General features: G+C 61.2%; 2 protein-coding genes and 1 long non-coding RNA gene across 6 annotated transcripts; 2 read left to right on the forward strand and 1 right to left on the reverse strand.

The window, feature by feature from the left end:
* Positions 1-1797: 1797 nt before the first annotated feature.
* On the forward strand, positions 1798-5067 carry TMEM141 (transmembrane protein 141). 3 transcript variants are annotated; one of them, XR_007190951.2, is made up of 6 exons: positions 1798-1903; positions 2206-2272; positions 2475-2558; positions 2836-2943; positions 3294-3922; positions 4476-5067. XR_007190951.2 is itself a non-coding variant. In XM_026490168.4 (5 exons), exons 1-5 carry the CDS (start codon positions 1850-1852, stop codon positions 3305-3307), a joined length of 327 nt encoding a protein of 108 aa, XP_026345953.1. In that variant the 5' UTR covers positions 1798-1849; the 3' UTR covers positions 3308-5067. The 3 variants fall into 3 exon arrangements, 2 of the variants coding, with proteins under 2 accessions (XP_026345953.1, XP_057169836.1); XM_026490168.4 differs by having other exon boundaries at positions 3294-5067; XM_057313853.1 differs by lacking the exons at positions 2206-2272; positions 2836-2943 and having other exon boundaries at positions 3294-5067.
* A 585-nt stretch (positions 5068-5652) lies between these two features.
* CCDC183 (coiled-coil domain containing 183) lies at positions 5653-14842 on the forward strand. Its single transcript, XM_026490151.4, has 14 exons — positions 5653-6017; positions 6544-6665; positions 7139-7216; positions 7414-7581; positions 7778-7882; positions 9978-10100; positions 11398-11523; positions 11622-11676; positions 12246-12346; positions 12936-13096; positions 13366-13534; positions 13620-13730; positions 13801-13897; positions 14646-14842. Exons 1-14 carry the CDS (start codon positions 5948-5950, stop codon positions 14762-14764), a joined length of 1605 nt encoding a protein of 534 aa, XP_026345936.2. The 5' UTR covers positions 5653-5947; the 3' UTR covers positions 14765-14842.
* Positions 9065-15189, reverse strand: LOC113248601 (uncharacterized). 2 transcript variants are annotated; one of them, XR_006408535.3, is made up of 4 exons: positions 14542-15189; positions 13692-13839; positions 12897-13043; positions 9065-10451 (listed from the first exon to the last, which is right to left on the reverse strand). It is a non-coding gene; the product is annotated as an uncharacterized LOC113248601 (long non-coding RNA). The 2 variants fall into 2 exon arrangements; XR_008960011.1 differs by lacking the exon at positions 9065-10451 and having other exon boundaries at positions 11505-13043; positions 14542-14775.
* Positions 15190-15200: the final 11 nt, after the last annotated feature.

Below are 15200 nucleotides of genomic sequence, written 5' to 3' on the forward strand. Positions count from 1 at the left end.
CCACGGCAGAATGCGGTGCAGCGGAAGGAGGAAGGAGCGCTGACCGATGCCAGGCCGCAGATGAACCTTGAGGACGTCAGGCTGGGCGAGAGAGGCACATCGAAGGCCACCTTCCGGAAGAATCCACTTATGTGAAATGTGCAGAAAGGGCAAGTCCTCAGACAGAACGGACATCAGTGGCTGCCAAGAGCTGGGGGCTCCCTGTGACTGTTTCAAGGGGACTCCTTTTGGGGTGATGGAAAGGTTCTAGAGTCAATGGTGGGGACGGCTGCCCGCCTCTGGGAACGCACAAAAAAACGTGGAGCACACAGTTGTACAGACAAGCTCTTAGAGAGGAAACGTGCCGCCCACTGCGACCCGGCTTTCAGGGACAGAAGTCGTGCCACCGAGAGGCCACAGACGTCATCCCAGAAGAAAACATACCTGTGAAGCCCTCCACACTCCCCCATCCCCATTCCAGCGGGGGTCAGGAGGGCCGGAGGGATGGACGGACCCACCCACCAGGGCCTTGGGCACAGACGGCCCACCAGGGGCAGGGATGGCTGTCACACCCTGCACAGAGAAGGCACTGAAGGGTGGCCCACCCCTGCCATACCTTCTGCAGCCCCCCCCCCCCATCAGAGACCTCCTGGCCCTGGGCTGGCGGGGAGGGGGGCCCACCGCTCTTCACAGCGGGTGGGCAGGCACTGAGCTGATGTCATTGCTGCTCAGCGCTGAGCCCAGCCCTCTCAGCCCCTTTGGGGAGATCAGGTGCACAAAGGAGCAGCTTCCCAGCCCCAGCACTGCGGGGTCAGGTGGCCTCCAGCAAAGGCCAGCTTGGCCCTCCTAAGCAGCTGTGCCATCAGGGCTACCCCAGGTTCAGAGACTTTCCCCCAGAAGCACCAGGGGCAGGCTGCCAGGCCCCCTCTGCCAGGGCTGGTCCAGCCTGAGATGTGAAAAGAAGCAGGGAAGGTGAGCTCCAAATCTGGGACCACATCCCGGTCTTGTCCTGCCCCGCAAACACTCTACACCTCCGAGGACCGAATGGGGCAGAGGCCCTGCAGGGTGCTCCCCACTCCTGGCTGGAGGAAGAGGTCCTACGGGGGTCAGGGAGGCCATGGCCATGACGAGGCCGCCTCCTCCCCTCTCAGAGGGAAGCAGGGACACTCTGGGCATTCCACAGCTCCTGGTAAGAGGTGGGGAGGGGTGAGGGTCCAGGAACTCATCTCCTGCAGGCTTTGTGGAGGGGTGGGCTCTTCCCCCAGCCCAGGAAACACAAGAGCCTAGGAGGTGGGAACCGAAGCTCCTACGAGCACCTTCCCTGCTCTCGCCCTGCAGCCAAGCTCAGGACGGCAGCCACCGTCCCTGGCACTGGCACTGGTGGGTGAGGGGCCCCTGTGTGCTTCCCTGCCTCATCCCCTCCCAGCATCATGCCGTGAAGACCAAGGGGCATAGGTGTGGGGGCCTGTCACCTTGCCCAGAAGCCTGCCTGGCCTGGCCTGGGGTCTGAGCCTCCAGAGGAGGAGGGAGGGCTGGGACTCAGGGGCTGGTTGGAGCTGGTACCCCCAGCATGGCTCAGACCCAGCACTTCCCCTTGGAGGCTCTTTTTTTTTTTTTTAAGATTTTATTTATTTGAGGGAGAGAGTGAGAGAGAGGGAACACAAGTGGGGGAGCAGAGGGAGAAGCACGTCCTACGCGGGCTCCGCCCCCGGTCGCACCCGCCCCCGGTCGCACCCGCCCCCGGTCGCACCCGCCCCCGGTCGCACCCGCCCCTCCGCACGTCCTGCGCGGGCTCCGCCCCCTGTTCGCACCCGCCCCTCTGCCCGTCCTGCGCAGGCTCCGCCCGCCTGCTGCCGGGGACCTGCCAGCCATGGTGAACCTGGGCCTGTCCCGGGTGGACGACACCGTGGCCGCCAAGCACCCGGTGAGAAGGCCGGCCTGGGACGCGGGCCCCGGACCTCGGAAACTGACCTGAGTGGGGAGGGTGGGGGCTCGGTGGGGGGTTTCCCTCCTCGGGGAAGAGAGACAGAGAGGGGTGGACCCTCCCGTTATGGGGATCGGGGCAGCCTGGGTGGACATGGAGGCAAGTGGGATGTGTCCAAGCCCCCAGGGCCTCACGATGAGTGGGCCCCTTCCTTACGGCCAGAGTATACCCGAAGAAGGGACAGAAGGGCCTATGAAAGAAGAGGGAGGGGAACTGAGCCCACACCCCCTCCCTCATCCCAGGGACTGGGGGAGTATGCCGCGTGCCAGTCGAAGGCCTTCGTGAAGGGCGTTTTCACCTTTGTCACAGGTAGGCTGGGTCCAGACGTCCTGGGGTGTGGACAGACCTCCCCCCTCCTGTCTCACCCTGAGTGCCCAGCAGGTGGCGTCAGGTCGCCCGTCCTCAGATGCTGGGAGCCTGACCGGTGCTGTGGTCACTCAGCCGGGGCCCAGGCGGTTCCCCCGCCAGCCTGGTGGATAGGCTGGCTGATGGGGACCTTGGCTCTTGGCAGGCACCGGTGCAACCTTCGGCCTGCAGATGTTCGTTCGGAGGAAGTTTCCGTACCCCTTCCAGTGGAACGTGTTGGTGGCCGTGGGTGGGTACTCCAGGGCCTGTGCCTATGGCCTTTGACATGCACCCGAGTGGCCAGACGTGATACTGGCTCTTCAGCAGGGGTGGGTTCCTGCTAGGGGTGGGGAGGCTGTGGTCTGACGCATCTCTGCCTCCTGGGATGGGGTCCCAGTTCTCGGTGGGAGTCCTGCCAAGCCCACCATCACCATCTGCCCAGAAGAAGCCTGGGCCCAGGTCCCCTTTCCCTGAGAAGTGCAGAGGCCCAGGCCCACAGCCCCTTGGCCCCTCCCCCCGCTCCCCAGTCACAGGCTCAGTGGCCAGCTACTGGGTGACCCGAGTGGAGTCGCACAGATGCAGCAACCTCTGGCTCTTCCTGGAGACGGGGCAGCTCCCCAAAGACAGGGACACAGGTGAGAGGCCAGGGGGCAGCGGGAAGCAGACCCTGAGGCCCCGCTGCCAGAGTTTTGGGCAGACAGGCCCGGGGCCCAGGGAGTGGGCTGGACAGGGCCTCTGCCCTCTGGCCTGTCCATCCTGGAGGGGCGGGAGCGGGTGGCATGCAACGGCCAGACCGACCTGAGCCGCTTGTACAGGAGGGGTTGGGTGGCCCTAGGACAGGGGGAGTGCAGAATCGGGAGTGTGGGCACCCCAAGAAGAGTGGCCAGACCCCAAGCTGACTGACGTCAGGCCTGCGTCCTTCTTGGTAGAGGCCTGGTGAGCAGCTGAAGCTGTGGTTCCAGCTGTCTCCCTTTGCCTCCTACAGATCGGCACAGCTAGGAGAGCTCCAGCTGGGGCGCAGAAGACCTGGGGCCAGAAACTTCTAGAACATAGCCCTCAGGGCCTCCTCTCCTCAGGCTTGCACTCCTGCCTCACACCGGCCCTCCTCACACCCTAAGGTGACCCAACGGGGTCCCCTGCACACATGCATGGCCAGGTCTGCCAACCCTGTGCAAACCTTTGCTCCTGCCCAGGTCAGACCAAAGGGGCTGTCCCTGCGGTGGTTGGCCTCCCAGAGGGCAGTGAGAAACATGGAGGACACCGAGAGCTGGAGAGGGTCAGAGAGGCCCTGGGCACTTGGTGGAAGGGACTTCTGCCATGCCCTGGCACTCTGACACTCCCTGTCTGGCCCTGGCATCCCCACAGTCAGAGGGGACAGCTGCTGCAGGGCTTGCTAGACAAATAAATGTCTTGTCTTTTCCCAACTGAGTCCTAAAACAATTGGGAAGCACGTCAAAGCAGTAAGAAGGTGCAAGACAAATGTCACCTTAGCACCTGACACTGGAGGACCTGGCGGGGCAGTTCCTAACACAGCCCCAGAATCAGACGGTTCCACAGGACTTCCCGCGTGGGGTCTGCTTCCACAAGTCTAGCCACGGAGGAGCAAAGCAGAAGGTATGCAGCCAGTTAGCGCCTGGCCCCCAAGAGACAAGGCACAAGAAGTGGCCGTGCCGACCCGCCTACCATTCCAAACACACCTATCAGATGAAGTCACTTCGCTCCAGGGCAGGAGGACATGAGGGGTGGAGGGAGGCCAGAGCTGGTTTACTGGAGGTCTGTCCCCATGCAAGGAAAGCGCCTGAGTGGGCATGACCACCCACCCACCCGACAGAGGGAGAGGCAGAGAGCACATAAAAGCTGGGCAGATCCATCATCCTATAAGGTTGCCCTCCCCGTCACACCAAAGGCACACGACACAGGGCCACGCCGCTCCAGACTCAGCTCAACTCCTGCACCTCTTGGCCTAGCCAGTCACTCCAGAGAATATTGAGCACCTACTGTGCACCAGGGAATCGTTTAGTGGGAAGGCAAAATGACAGGAAGCCCAAGACAACCATGGCCTGAGCAAGCTGGGGTTGGGGTTTTCTTTCATGAAATAGTCCAAGTGGGTGATCCGGGGCTGATGGGTGGTCAGGGACCCAGCCTGCATTCCGTCTGGCCCCTGCAGTCATGGCCTCTGTTCCGGATGCACGTCATGGTCCCAGGCAGCCGTGTCAGCTCCAGCCCTGGTGTCTCCATTCCAGTCACTCGGAGGAGGACAGTTCACTCACCACTTGTGCCTACCCTCCATTGGCCACAACTAAGTCACGTGGTACATCCAGTGTGAAGGCACCTAGGAAGACCGCCGCGTTCTGGGCAGCCGCGTGCCCTGCTAAAATTCCGGGGTTGTCTATCTGAGGAAGCAGGGAGAACCGATACTGCGGGACAGCGAGCAGGCTTTGCCTGAGGCCCGGGGAGAACAGGGGAGGACCATGCCCATGACCCGTCCTTCCAAACTGCTGAGGTCTCGGAGGGACAGCAGAAGGTGAACCTGGAGTTTTAAATGGGACTGGACTCACTTTTTAAAAGCTGGCAATGACCAGGAAGGCTAAAAGGTCTGTGTGAGGTCTCAGACAGCTATGGGTAACAGCCATGGTTATGAACTGTGTGTCCCCAAATTTACATGTCACAGCCCTAACACCCAGGACCTTAGAACGTGACTGCATTTGGAAACAAGGCCTTGGAAGAAATGATTGCATTAAAATGAGGGAGAGCCCTGATGCAGTCTGGCCTGTGTCCCTCTGAGGGGAGGAGGACACACACACACAGAGGGATGACTTTGTGGGAACACAGTGAGAAGACGCTGTCTCCTAGCTCAGGGGGAACCAGCCCTACCAGCGCCTCAATGTCAGACTTGCAGCCTCCGGGTATGAGGCATTAAGTCCCCACAGTGCCAGCGTGGGCTGTGCCACCCTGTTACGGCAGCCCCAGCAAAGTCGTGCAGCGTGGCCGGAAACAGTAACTTAACTGCTGTGCCCTCCCCCCCCCCCCCCGGGATCCCAGGCTGTCAGGGGTTTGGGGCACACAACTCCAAGGGCAGCATGGGCCGGGGATGACCCCTCCCGGAGTAAGTGACACCTAAAGCTAGACCCAGGGATCCCACCAGGGAAGTGGAGGTGGAGCAGGACGGGCTCCAGCCCCAGGCGAAGGGCAGGGAGAGATGGGGTCTCACAAGCCGGGTAGTCCAGGGTGCGGGGTCTGAGCTTGGGGTGGGGTGAGGGAATAGAGATCCCATGAGGCTCAGTGGGGGACAGCTTGGGGGTGTGGAGGGGATGGGGAGAGTAGGGGGGCTGGTGTGGGGTACAGTGTCAAACCACCACAAATCACTTTCCTGTGGACCCCCCACCCTAGCAGTGCTCCTGAGCAGAGAGCAGCCATAAGACTCACGCATCCAGAGGACAGCCCCAAGGCTCACTAGCGCCAGGGGGTGGGGGCAGGGCGGGCCGGGAGCTCCAGCGTTCCCTGAACTGGACATCGAGAACCTCAGCCCCCATCACAATGGGCAGAGATTCCGGGGACAATTGGAACTGCATGCAGTTCTGCTGAGCAGGCCCAGCACAGGGAGGTGCAAAGGGTCCCTGGAGGACCCCGAGGGCCACCATGAAGATGCGTAGCGAGGCAGACATGGACGAGCAGATCCAGGAGCTGAAGACAATTACTCGGCTCCAAGGTGAGCCCACCCCCAAGGGAACAGCCCGTCTGGCCCCTCTCTGGGCTCAGCGGCTTTCGGATTTAACACAGGCCAGTCCAGGGCAAACAAGGGCTAGTGGCCACCCCCCAAACAGACCTAAGAGAAGGGACCAAAGGGGCTGCTGTGCAGGGGGCTTCAAGGAGATTTGAGAGCACCGTGAGCCCCAAAGCCAGAGGGGACAGGAAAGGACCCACCTGCTTCCCTGGCCAGTGGGTCTGGAAGGGATCACAGGAGGTGCCCATCTCTGGCTGTGACCTCACCCTCCCCGCTGCCCAGCACAGCCCCCCACTGGGAGCCATCCACATAAGCACTGTTGAGCAATGAAGCCAGTGAGCCTGAGTAGGTGGGAGGAAGGACCCCTGGCTGTGGAGGCGGCATTCTTGTGCCCACCCTGCCTTGGGCCTCCCTAGTGTGGAACCTCCCCAGCTCAGGAATCCAGCCAGCCCTTGGCCCACACCCTGGCCCTCTGGCCCTCTGCACCTCCGCTCCCCACCCCCCACCCCAGAGCAATGTCGGGCACTGCAAATCCAAGCGGTAAAGGAGAAGACTGCCAAGAACAAAGCCATGCTGGCTCTCCTGCGCAGCAACATCCGTCGAGGGGCCCAAGACTGGGCTTTGGCCAACAAGGTGAGTGGCCCTGCCCCCTCCCTGCTGACCTCTGGCTGGGGATGGGGGGGGACATGCACGTGCTGAAACAGTCCCACACACAGGTGGAGAGCAGGCATCTCCTCTTCTCCCCCCTCCCCCCCATCCCCTGCTCTGACCTTTCCGAAGCCAGGGGGCATCTTGAGAAAGGGGCTTCCCAGGACCTGTTCCCCTAGCTCCAGTCACTCCTGCAAGCCTGGCAGACAGGGTGGGCCTGACTGGGGTCCTTTTCCGGGGCTACCCCCTACAGCACGACCCCCTCTGGCTCTCTGGCCATGCAGGCGAGACCTAGGCCCTCTTCTCCAGACTCCCATCACATGTGAGCTGAGAGGGCCTGGATGGGGCCTTGCTGCTGGGCAAGCACAGGGTAGAAGAGGCCAGGAGAGAATGCCTGGCGGGACTGGGGCTGGGCGTACACAGACCAGGGCCCCAGCTCAGCCACCGCCGCTCCACAGTATGACCAGCGGACCATTTCCAAGGCTTGCGGGAAGGACGTGTCCATGAGGCTGGCGCACTGCCGCTGCTCCATGGAGGTAAGGTGGCAGGAGGGATCCCTCAGCCTCGCCCAGCCAGTGCACTCCCTCCCCACCACCACTAAAACAACGCTGCGGAGCCGGTGGCGGGCAAAGCGAGGTCCCGTTCCCCGGGGTCCCTCCCCTCCAGCCCCGCTGCGCGCGGGCTCCGCAGCCCCGTGCGCACCCACGCGCGGGCCGTGCCCTCCCCGACCCAGGTGGCGCGGGAGAAGCTGCGAAAGTACGTCTTCGACCGCGTGAACGTGCACAACGTGCTGATTCACCTGGCGCGGAGGCGGGGGCAGAAGCTGGAGAGCATGCAGCTGGAGCTGGCCAGCCTGAGGAGCCAGCCTGACGCCACCAAGGAGGAGCTCCGCATGCGGCAGGTGGCGGGCGGGGCGGGGCTTCGCCGGATGGGCGGGGCCTCTGGAAGGGGCGGGGCTCCGTTGGGAGCGAGGCTAAATGAAAGACACACACGCCCTCCCCGGACAAAAGCGCAGCCTCCTGGCTCCTGGGTCGGCCTCCAGGTGGGCTTCTCGGTGGTCTGTCACCAAGCACTGCGTGCCTTCGGGCCACCCCCAGGTCATCCGCCAACTGGAGAACAATATTGAAAAGACCACGGTCAAGATCGCCACAAGCCAGAACATGCACCTGCTGTACGTGGACCTGCTGCATCATCTGAAGAAAGTGAGCCCCTCGCCCCACACCCCAGCCCAGGGAAGCCGTCTGGCCCTGAGCGCCGGGGTCTCAGCCCCAGACTAGGTGCGCGGCTAGCATCTCAGTGGGCACGGGCGCCTCCGGGGCGGGGCCACGCTCCCGCCCCGCCCCTCGGGGGGGAGGGGCTGCAGCCCTCCTTCAGGCCGCTGTGCCCCAAGGTGGACAGACCCCTGCTTTGGGCCCCGCTGAGCAGGGACACCATGTTCCTGCACGTGAAAACTTGTCATTTGCTACTTCAGAAAGGCATATTATGGGATATATCAGAATCGTTTGGGTTTTCTTGCATGCATTTGATGGTTCAGTGTTTCTATTTTGCCCCATCCTTTGTCGTTTGCCTGGCCTCCGAGGGCAAAAGATGGGTCCTGAACCCTCAGAAAGTGCCCTAACTTCCAGAGGGCAAGCCACCTCTGAGCAGGCTGGTAACCTCCAGCTTGTTGCCCACCTCTTCCAAGCCGGCGCCCTGCCCCCAGCAGATGAGGCCTGGAGGAGGCCCCCAGGGTCCATGAGTCCCACTGAGAGGCACGCCCTCTCCATGGGGAGGAGGAGGACCAGAAGACAGGAGGTCTGGACGGTGGGTGCCATGGTGTTGGGAGGAGCAGTGTGGCCGGAGGGGCAGGGAGGGTGAGGAAGTTCTCCCAATTCCCTCATCCTGAGGCTGGTGCAGGGGGAGCCCCGGAGAGCAACGCAGCCAGGTAGGTGACAGGTGGAAGTGAGGTTTGGGAGGAGGGCGGGGTGGGATGGGTAGGCACTGCAGGTCCTCCTGGCTGGAGTCACGGCCCCCAGGTTCTGCTGTAGCCCACAGAGGCAGCCCCTGCACTGTCCCTCTTGCCTCAGCACCCTGTTCCTAGAGATCCAGCCCGAGACCCTGCCACCTTGCCTTCCTTGGCCCGCCTCTTCACACCCCTTCCCCCTCCGGCTGTACTCCTGGGTCTGGCCCTCCTTCATGTGGGAGCATTATGCCCCCCCAGGGGCGTGTTCTTTTCAGAACATATGCATTTTTTTCTCTTAATTAGGCTCCATGCCCATCATGGAGCCCAACATGGGGCTTGAACTCACGACCCTGAGATCAACACCTGAGCTGACATCAACCGACTCAGGCACCCCCAGAACATATATGTGTGTGTGTGTTTATAAATAACTCCCATGGTCATCTGTATTTTTTTTTTAAGATTTTATTTGACAGAGAGAGAGAGAGAGAGAGAGCACAAGCAGGGGGAGCAGCAGAGGGAGAGGGAGACGCAGGCTCCCCACTGAGCAGGGAGCCCGGCCCAGGGCTCGATCTCAGGACCCCGGGATCACAACACGAGCCGAAGGCAGATGCTTCACGGACGGAGCCACCCAGGTGTCCCAGTCATATGTATTTTTTTTTAACTAGCAAAGATCCTGCATTATAGTTATTAACAATAAAGTACTAAGAGTTGGATAGATTGGCTATTTATGACCCTGGCTCTGAGCTTCATACCTTATTGTACCTTCTCAATAGATTCTGACAGCTGCCTTCCGAAAGAGCCGTTATCAACAGATGGGGACTCTCAGAGAGGTTAAGTGGCTTTCCCAGGTTCCCATAGCCAGCTGGTCAGGGCAGCCTTGGCCTTGCGCCCCGAGTCTCTGACCCCACATCTGTGTTTCGAGCCTCCCTGCTCCAGACAGCAGCCACTCCCTAGCAGCAGGCTCCCTGGGTTTCGGTCACCTCTCACACAGTGGGACACCCCATCACTGTCCTCAGGGCTCGCGCAATCAGGGTAAGGAGTTGGGGGCAGGCACCATCCACTCTGGAAGGGCAGAATCTCGTTGGCCTGTAGCCCCTGGGCCATCAGTTTCTGTGCCCACCTGCTCGTGCCCCTTCTTAAGAGTGATTGATTGATTGATTGATTTTAGAGAAAGGGCACGCACGGGGTGGGGGGTGCAGAGGAAGAAGAGAGAGAATCTTAAGCAGGCTCCACGCCCAGCATGGAGCCCAACGTGGGGGGCTTGATATCATGTCAGTACCTGAGCCAAAATCACAAGTCAGAGGCTTAACTGACTGCGTCACTGGGCGCCCCTGCTTTTGCCCCATTCAATGCAGGAGCTGGCAGGATACCCCACAGAGCTGGACAAGCTGCAGACACTTGTGGGCGACTACTGCTCAGAACTGTCAGATATGACAATCATGTCCCAGGACGCCATGATGATTACAGATGAGGTCAAGGTGAGCAAGGGCTGGGGGTCCTGCGGGGCTCCCTCTCAGATGCATCTGGCCCAGGGTGCATAGGAACACTCCAGACCCCCACTGCCTGCAATCACTGGCTACCCCACGAGCCTGCTCTGCTCATACGTGATGGCCCTGGCCGGACAGGGTCCTACCAGCCATGGAAGCCTGGAAGGAAACACAGGAGGGAATTTACCTGGCCCGGGCAGGGGCCATCCCTTCACTCAGTCTGTGCCAAGGCCTCCTCAAAGCCCCTGAAAGACAGGCATGTGTCATCCTCATGGGGGGGGGGGCAGCGTACGAAGCCATCCAGTAGTCCATGAAGAAATGTCACACAACCACTGGCCCGTCCTGCAGAGAAAGGAATGGATGATGTAGGGCCACCCTGGGGCACTTACCTGCTCAGGCTGATGATGCTTGAGTAGGGCTCTGGAGGTCGAAGGGGTCTGAACCCTGGAGGATGAAGGACAACAAAGGTCCTGGGGCATAACTGGGCCAAAGGAGGCACAAGCGGCTGGAGCAGAGAAGGTTCGGAGGAACAGAGGGCCTGCAAGCCCGTGGAGGCAGAGGTGGTTGGGGCTTAGGTGGTGGCCCCCCACCCACCCTGACACTCTCGGAGGAGACACAGGGGCAATGGGATCAGATTTGCATTTCGGAAACAGGTGCGCTCTGGCTGCAGAGACCGAGGGAACCAGAGTCCAGATGCTGGTCCCCTGGCACGGACCAGAGGGAGTGCTGGGTGCCTGAATGCCAATGGGGCCTGGAAGTCTCTGAAGGTCACCCGAAGGGGTCTGGCACCGAGTCAGATGGGGATGGGGAGGGGGAGAGCAGCATCCAGGATGCATAGGCAGGCGCATGGATGCTGAACCCGCCAAAGCAGGACACGGGGGAGAGACCAAGTTTGGGGCAATATGTCGAGTTCCTTTTTAGACACGTGGAATCACGCCCTGTGTGAGTGAGTTCTCAATGAAGCCAACCAAATCAGCGGGGAGCCCAGGCTACAAAGAGAAATGGTTCCTCAAGCCCTGGCTGCAGCTGGGGCGGGCGACTCCAGTAGAGGAGGGGAAGGTGGCACCCCTCAGAGGCCGGGCGCTGGAGGAGGAATCCAGAGAGGAGGGCGGAAGGCAGGAAGGGTGTTGAAAGCTGGCAGGCATGAGCATTTTGGGAAGAAGGGCGCAGCCAAGAGCCTCCATTGGTATTCCCAAATCTAGAAGATGGGGACTGAAACTGAATGCTGGATTTAGCACCATGGGGGCCTTGGTGAGACATAACCGCACCCCACCTCCCGTGTCCCCAGATGAACATGCGGCAAGGGGAGGCGACTTTCATTGAAGAACGCAGGGCTCGGGAGAACCGGCTCAATCAGCAGAAGAAGTTGATTGACAAGATCCACACGAAGGAGACCAATGAGAAGTACCGCCGGGTAAGTCCCTGCAGGAATCCCATTGCAGTGCCAGGAACGTTGGGTGGCCCACTCCCCGGCGGACGGTGCTGCTCACCTCGTCCTCCCCTTCCTACCAGGGCCGGCGGGATTTGGACTTCCCCTCCAATCTCATGGGTACAGAAACTGTGAAAGGTGAGCCTCAGCTCTCTGCTGCCCCCAGCCAGGATCCCGAGAGGCCAGCGCGGGCTCAGGCCACCTAGTTAGGTCTCTGTGAGGCCAGGTGCAACCTGTGGTGGCCAGGGTGAGGGAGAAAGCTGCCTCTCCCCGGCTCTACCTGCAGAGGCTAGGTGCCAACAGGCACAGCCCACACTTCACCGCACCACTCCCAGTCTTGGGCTAGCTGCCCAGTGTGGCCAAGCCCCTAGCTTCTCCGCTGTCCCCTGGCACCCCAGGGCTTGATCATCCAGTGATTCCTCAGAAGAGACAGTCCGGCCCCCTGGACCCTTGGGCTGCCTCTGAGAAGCACCACAAAGCCCCCATGCCAGGCTGCTTCTGGATGGAGCTGTCCTGGGGCATCCCAGAAGAGCCAGCGAGGGGGGTGAGGGGGCAGGAAAAAGTGTAGGTAGCTCTGATGGGTACCTGCCCAGCTCTCTGGTAGGCTCCCCCGATGCCTGGGCATGCACAGAGGTGTCTGATGGCCTCGAGGAGAGCTCCCACGCCATTCCTGCATGCTGGCCACCCTTCCCCTCTGCTCTGCCCAGTGAGGAAAAGAGAGACCTCCAAGGCGGACATTGAGTACCAGACAGATGTGACTGCTTTGGTGGAGAAAGTGAAGACGGCTGTGCGGTGCTCCCACCTCTGGGTACCGCTCCCTGGCTCTCTTGGGGGTGGATGGAAGGCAGGGAGCCCCTGCCCCAGCCCAAGGCCCGGCTGAGCCTGTGAATGAAGGGACACGGAGCTGCGGCCCCCACAGCTGAAAGTAGAGAGCACACTAGCATATCCAAGTCATGTCCCAGGGGCGGCACGGAGCCTGCTGGGATTCGAGGCTCCAAGTGCTGGGACTTCTACCTACAACTCCGTCTCTTCCCAAACCCCTAGGACCACAATGAGAGGCCATCTCTGCCTGGCCCTTCTGTTTAATCCGATCTGGGTTTATTCTTAGTAAGCTTTAACTCCCGTCTGCGGCCCTGACATAAGCTTGTCCATCCTCAGACAAAGGGCTCAAAGCTAGGCAGTCTTTCAGGGGTGTTCTCCTCGTCTCTGCCTCGGGCTGTCTGCCCTCTCTGCTTGTAGTGTGGGTCACCTGTGCTGACGCACGGAAAGTGCCTTCCCCGTGCCTGGCCACAGTCAGCATCATTCCTGACTATGGGGAGGGACCCAGAAGAAACCAGTTCTGTGGGGCCTGTGCCCACCTGGCCCACACCGGCTTCTCCCCACGATGGCCATGCCAGGACATCGCTGGCCGGTTTCTGGCTCAGAGGAACACCGGGGAGAACCTGGAGCTGCAGATGGAGGACTGTGAGGAGCGGCGGGCGAAGCTGGAGGCTTTGATGAAGAAGCTGGAAGTGGAAGAGGCAACGCTCAAGTTCCGCGAGACACCCGGCTCCGTCAGGTACCCTGCCAGCCTCTGCCTTCCACCAAGCCCCCCACCTGGGTCCTCGCAAACAGTGCATGTGGGCTGGGGCCCAGCGCGGAGCTGAGAGTGTCCACTGCCAATGAGCCTGCGGGTGCCTGGCAGGTGGTCTGGGGGGCCCAGCCAAGGGGTGCCACATGCCCACATCTGACCTATCTGGACTGTGGAGCCCCTGAATTTAGCACAGCACCCAACTCAGGGCTCAGGCTGCCTTGGCCTGGAGTCTGTGGCACCACCCTCCTCAACAGCTTCAAGTCCATAGAGAAGAGAATGAAGGACATGCTCAGAGAGGAGGAAGAGAGACTCCAGCTGGCCTACTCCAGCATGACCAAGAGCCAGAAACTGCTGCTGACCATCCAGACAGGCATTGACAACCTCTTCATGCGGCTGATTGGCATTGCCCTGCCCACCGCCCAGGTACCAGCTGCGGTGGGTGGAGCCACCTGCCCAGAGTCCCTGGGAGAAGCCAGAGGAGAGACGGGACCCTTCTCCTGGCCTACAGAAAGAAGTGGGGCTCTCCGATAGCCTCGATGTGTTCGGCAAGCTGGCGTACTGCGAAGCGAAGCTGCTGTACCTGGCTGACAGAGTGCAGACGCTGTCCAGCACCGAGGAGGTAGTCGGAGGCTGGGCGTGCCTACGCGTCCCACGTACCCTTGGAGCTGACAGTCCCCTGTGCCCTGCAGGTCGACGCAAAAGTGAGGGATACCCTGGAGACCTCGACGCTGAAGGAGAAGCAGAACACCAGGATCAGCTTTGAGGACCTGGAAGAGGATATGATAGGTACAGGCTTGGGGCTAAGGGCCAGGCTACCCAGCCACGGGGAGGCGACGTGTGGCAGATGGCTCCATCTGACCCGGACAGCCTAGAGGCATGGGGGGGGGGGGGGCGATACAGGGACAGAGAGGGTGTATCCCCTGTATGCATGGATTTTAATTTAAGAAAGTGATTTAGTGAGGACACGGAGAGGCTAATGCCATCGGAAGGAGAATTTACTACGTTTTCTGACATATGGGAGCATCACTGTCTTTGAGGAGTCAGAGAGGAGCAAGGGAACGGCCTAGGCCAGAGCCTTTCTTGGAGTTTTCGCGGAAGGGGGTGGTGGAGGACAGGGCAAACAGCTTCAGATGGGCTTTTTGAATAATTCCAGTGGGCTTGGGGTGTAGGGGCTGTTCCCAGTTGCCTGGTGCCTGGCCCTGGGTTGATTTGGGTGGGGGAATATTGGCTCGGTGTGAGAGTTTAATAAAGCAGGGGTTCGGGGGTGTGGTCTCTGGATGGGTTGGTTAGCAAGAGAGACCACTCCCAGCGGCCAGCCATCTGCCATCTCTAAGAATTGGCTAGCCCTGCGAGTGGCAGCCCCTCCCCGAGCATGCAAGGAAAATGCCAGAGCACCAGGAATAGAGAAAATAAGAAAAAGTAGCTAGTACCTGGCCCTGGGATGAATGTAGGCCAACAGACAGAATGGAAGCAAGCTCGCTGGAGCAGAGGGGCTGCAGGGCGCGGCTCCCCTCCTCCTCGCCCTCCTTTCTAGAAACCTTCCAGTTCGCAGACGTGGACCACAGCTACGTCCCCTCGCGGGCCGAGATCAAGCGGCAGGCCCAGCGGCTGATCGAGGGGCGGCTCAAGGTGGCCAAGAAGAAGAAGAAGTAACCCCGAGGAGGAGCCCCTGCCCCGCCCCCCAGCCCCCCGCTCCCCAGCCGGCGCTTTGTTACACAAATAAACATTTTTCCAGGACTGCAGGGGCACCGGGGGACAGGAGTCTCACACACGAACCCGGGGCCCGCGGAAGGGGGGGGTCACGTCGGGAAGTCGGCGGGAAAGTGGGATACTGGGTGTGGGCCCGGGGTTGAGGGGTGAGTTGGGGGGCAGGCCCAGCGAGGAAGCGGACGGGTGACAGGCCCGCTCCGAAGGCCCGGGGACAGCTCCGAAGGCTGGGCGGCCGACGTGGCTCCGCGCTCACCTCCGCCCGCATCCTGCCGCGCGTGCGCGCGTCCCCGCGCGGCCGCCAGGTCATGCCTCTCGCGGCGCTCCTTAGCGCCGAGTCCGCGTCCACTCGCGTCCCGCCGCGCATGCGCGCACCCTCTTG

The sequence above is a fragment of the Ursus arctos genome, unplaced genomic scaffold (assembly GCF_023065955.2).
Source record: "Ursus arctos isolate Adak ecotype North America unplaced genomic scaffold, UrsArc2.0 scaffold_18, whole genome shotgun sequence".
NCBI lineage: Eukaryota > Metazoa > Chordata > Mammalia > Carnivora > Ursidae > Ursus > Ursus arctos.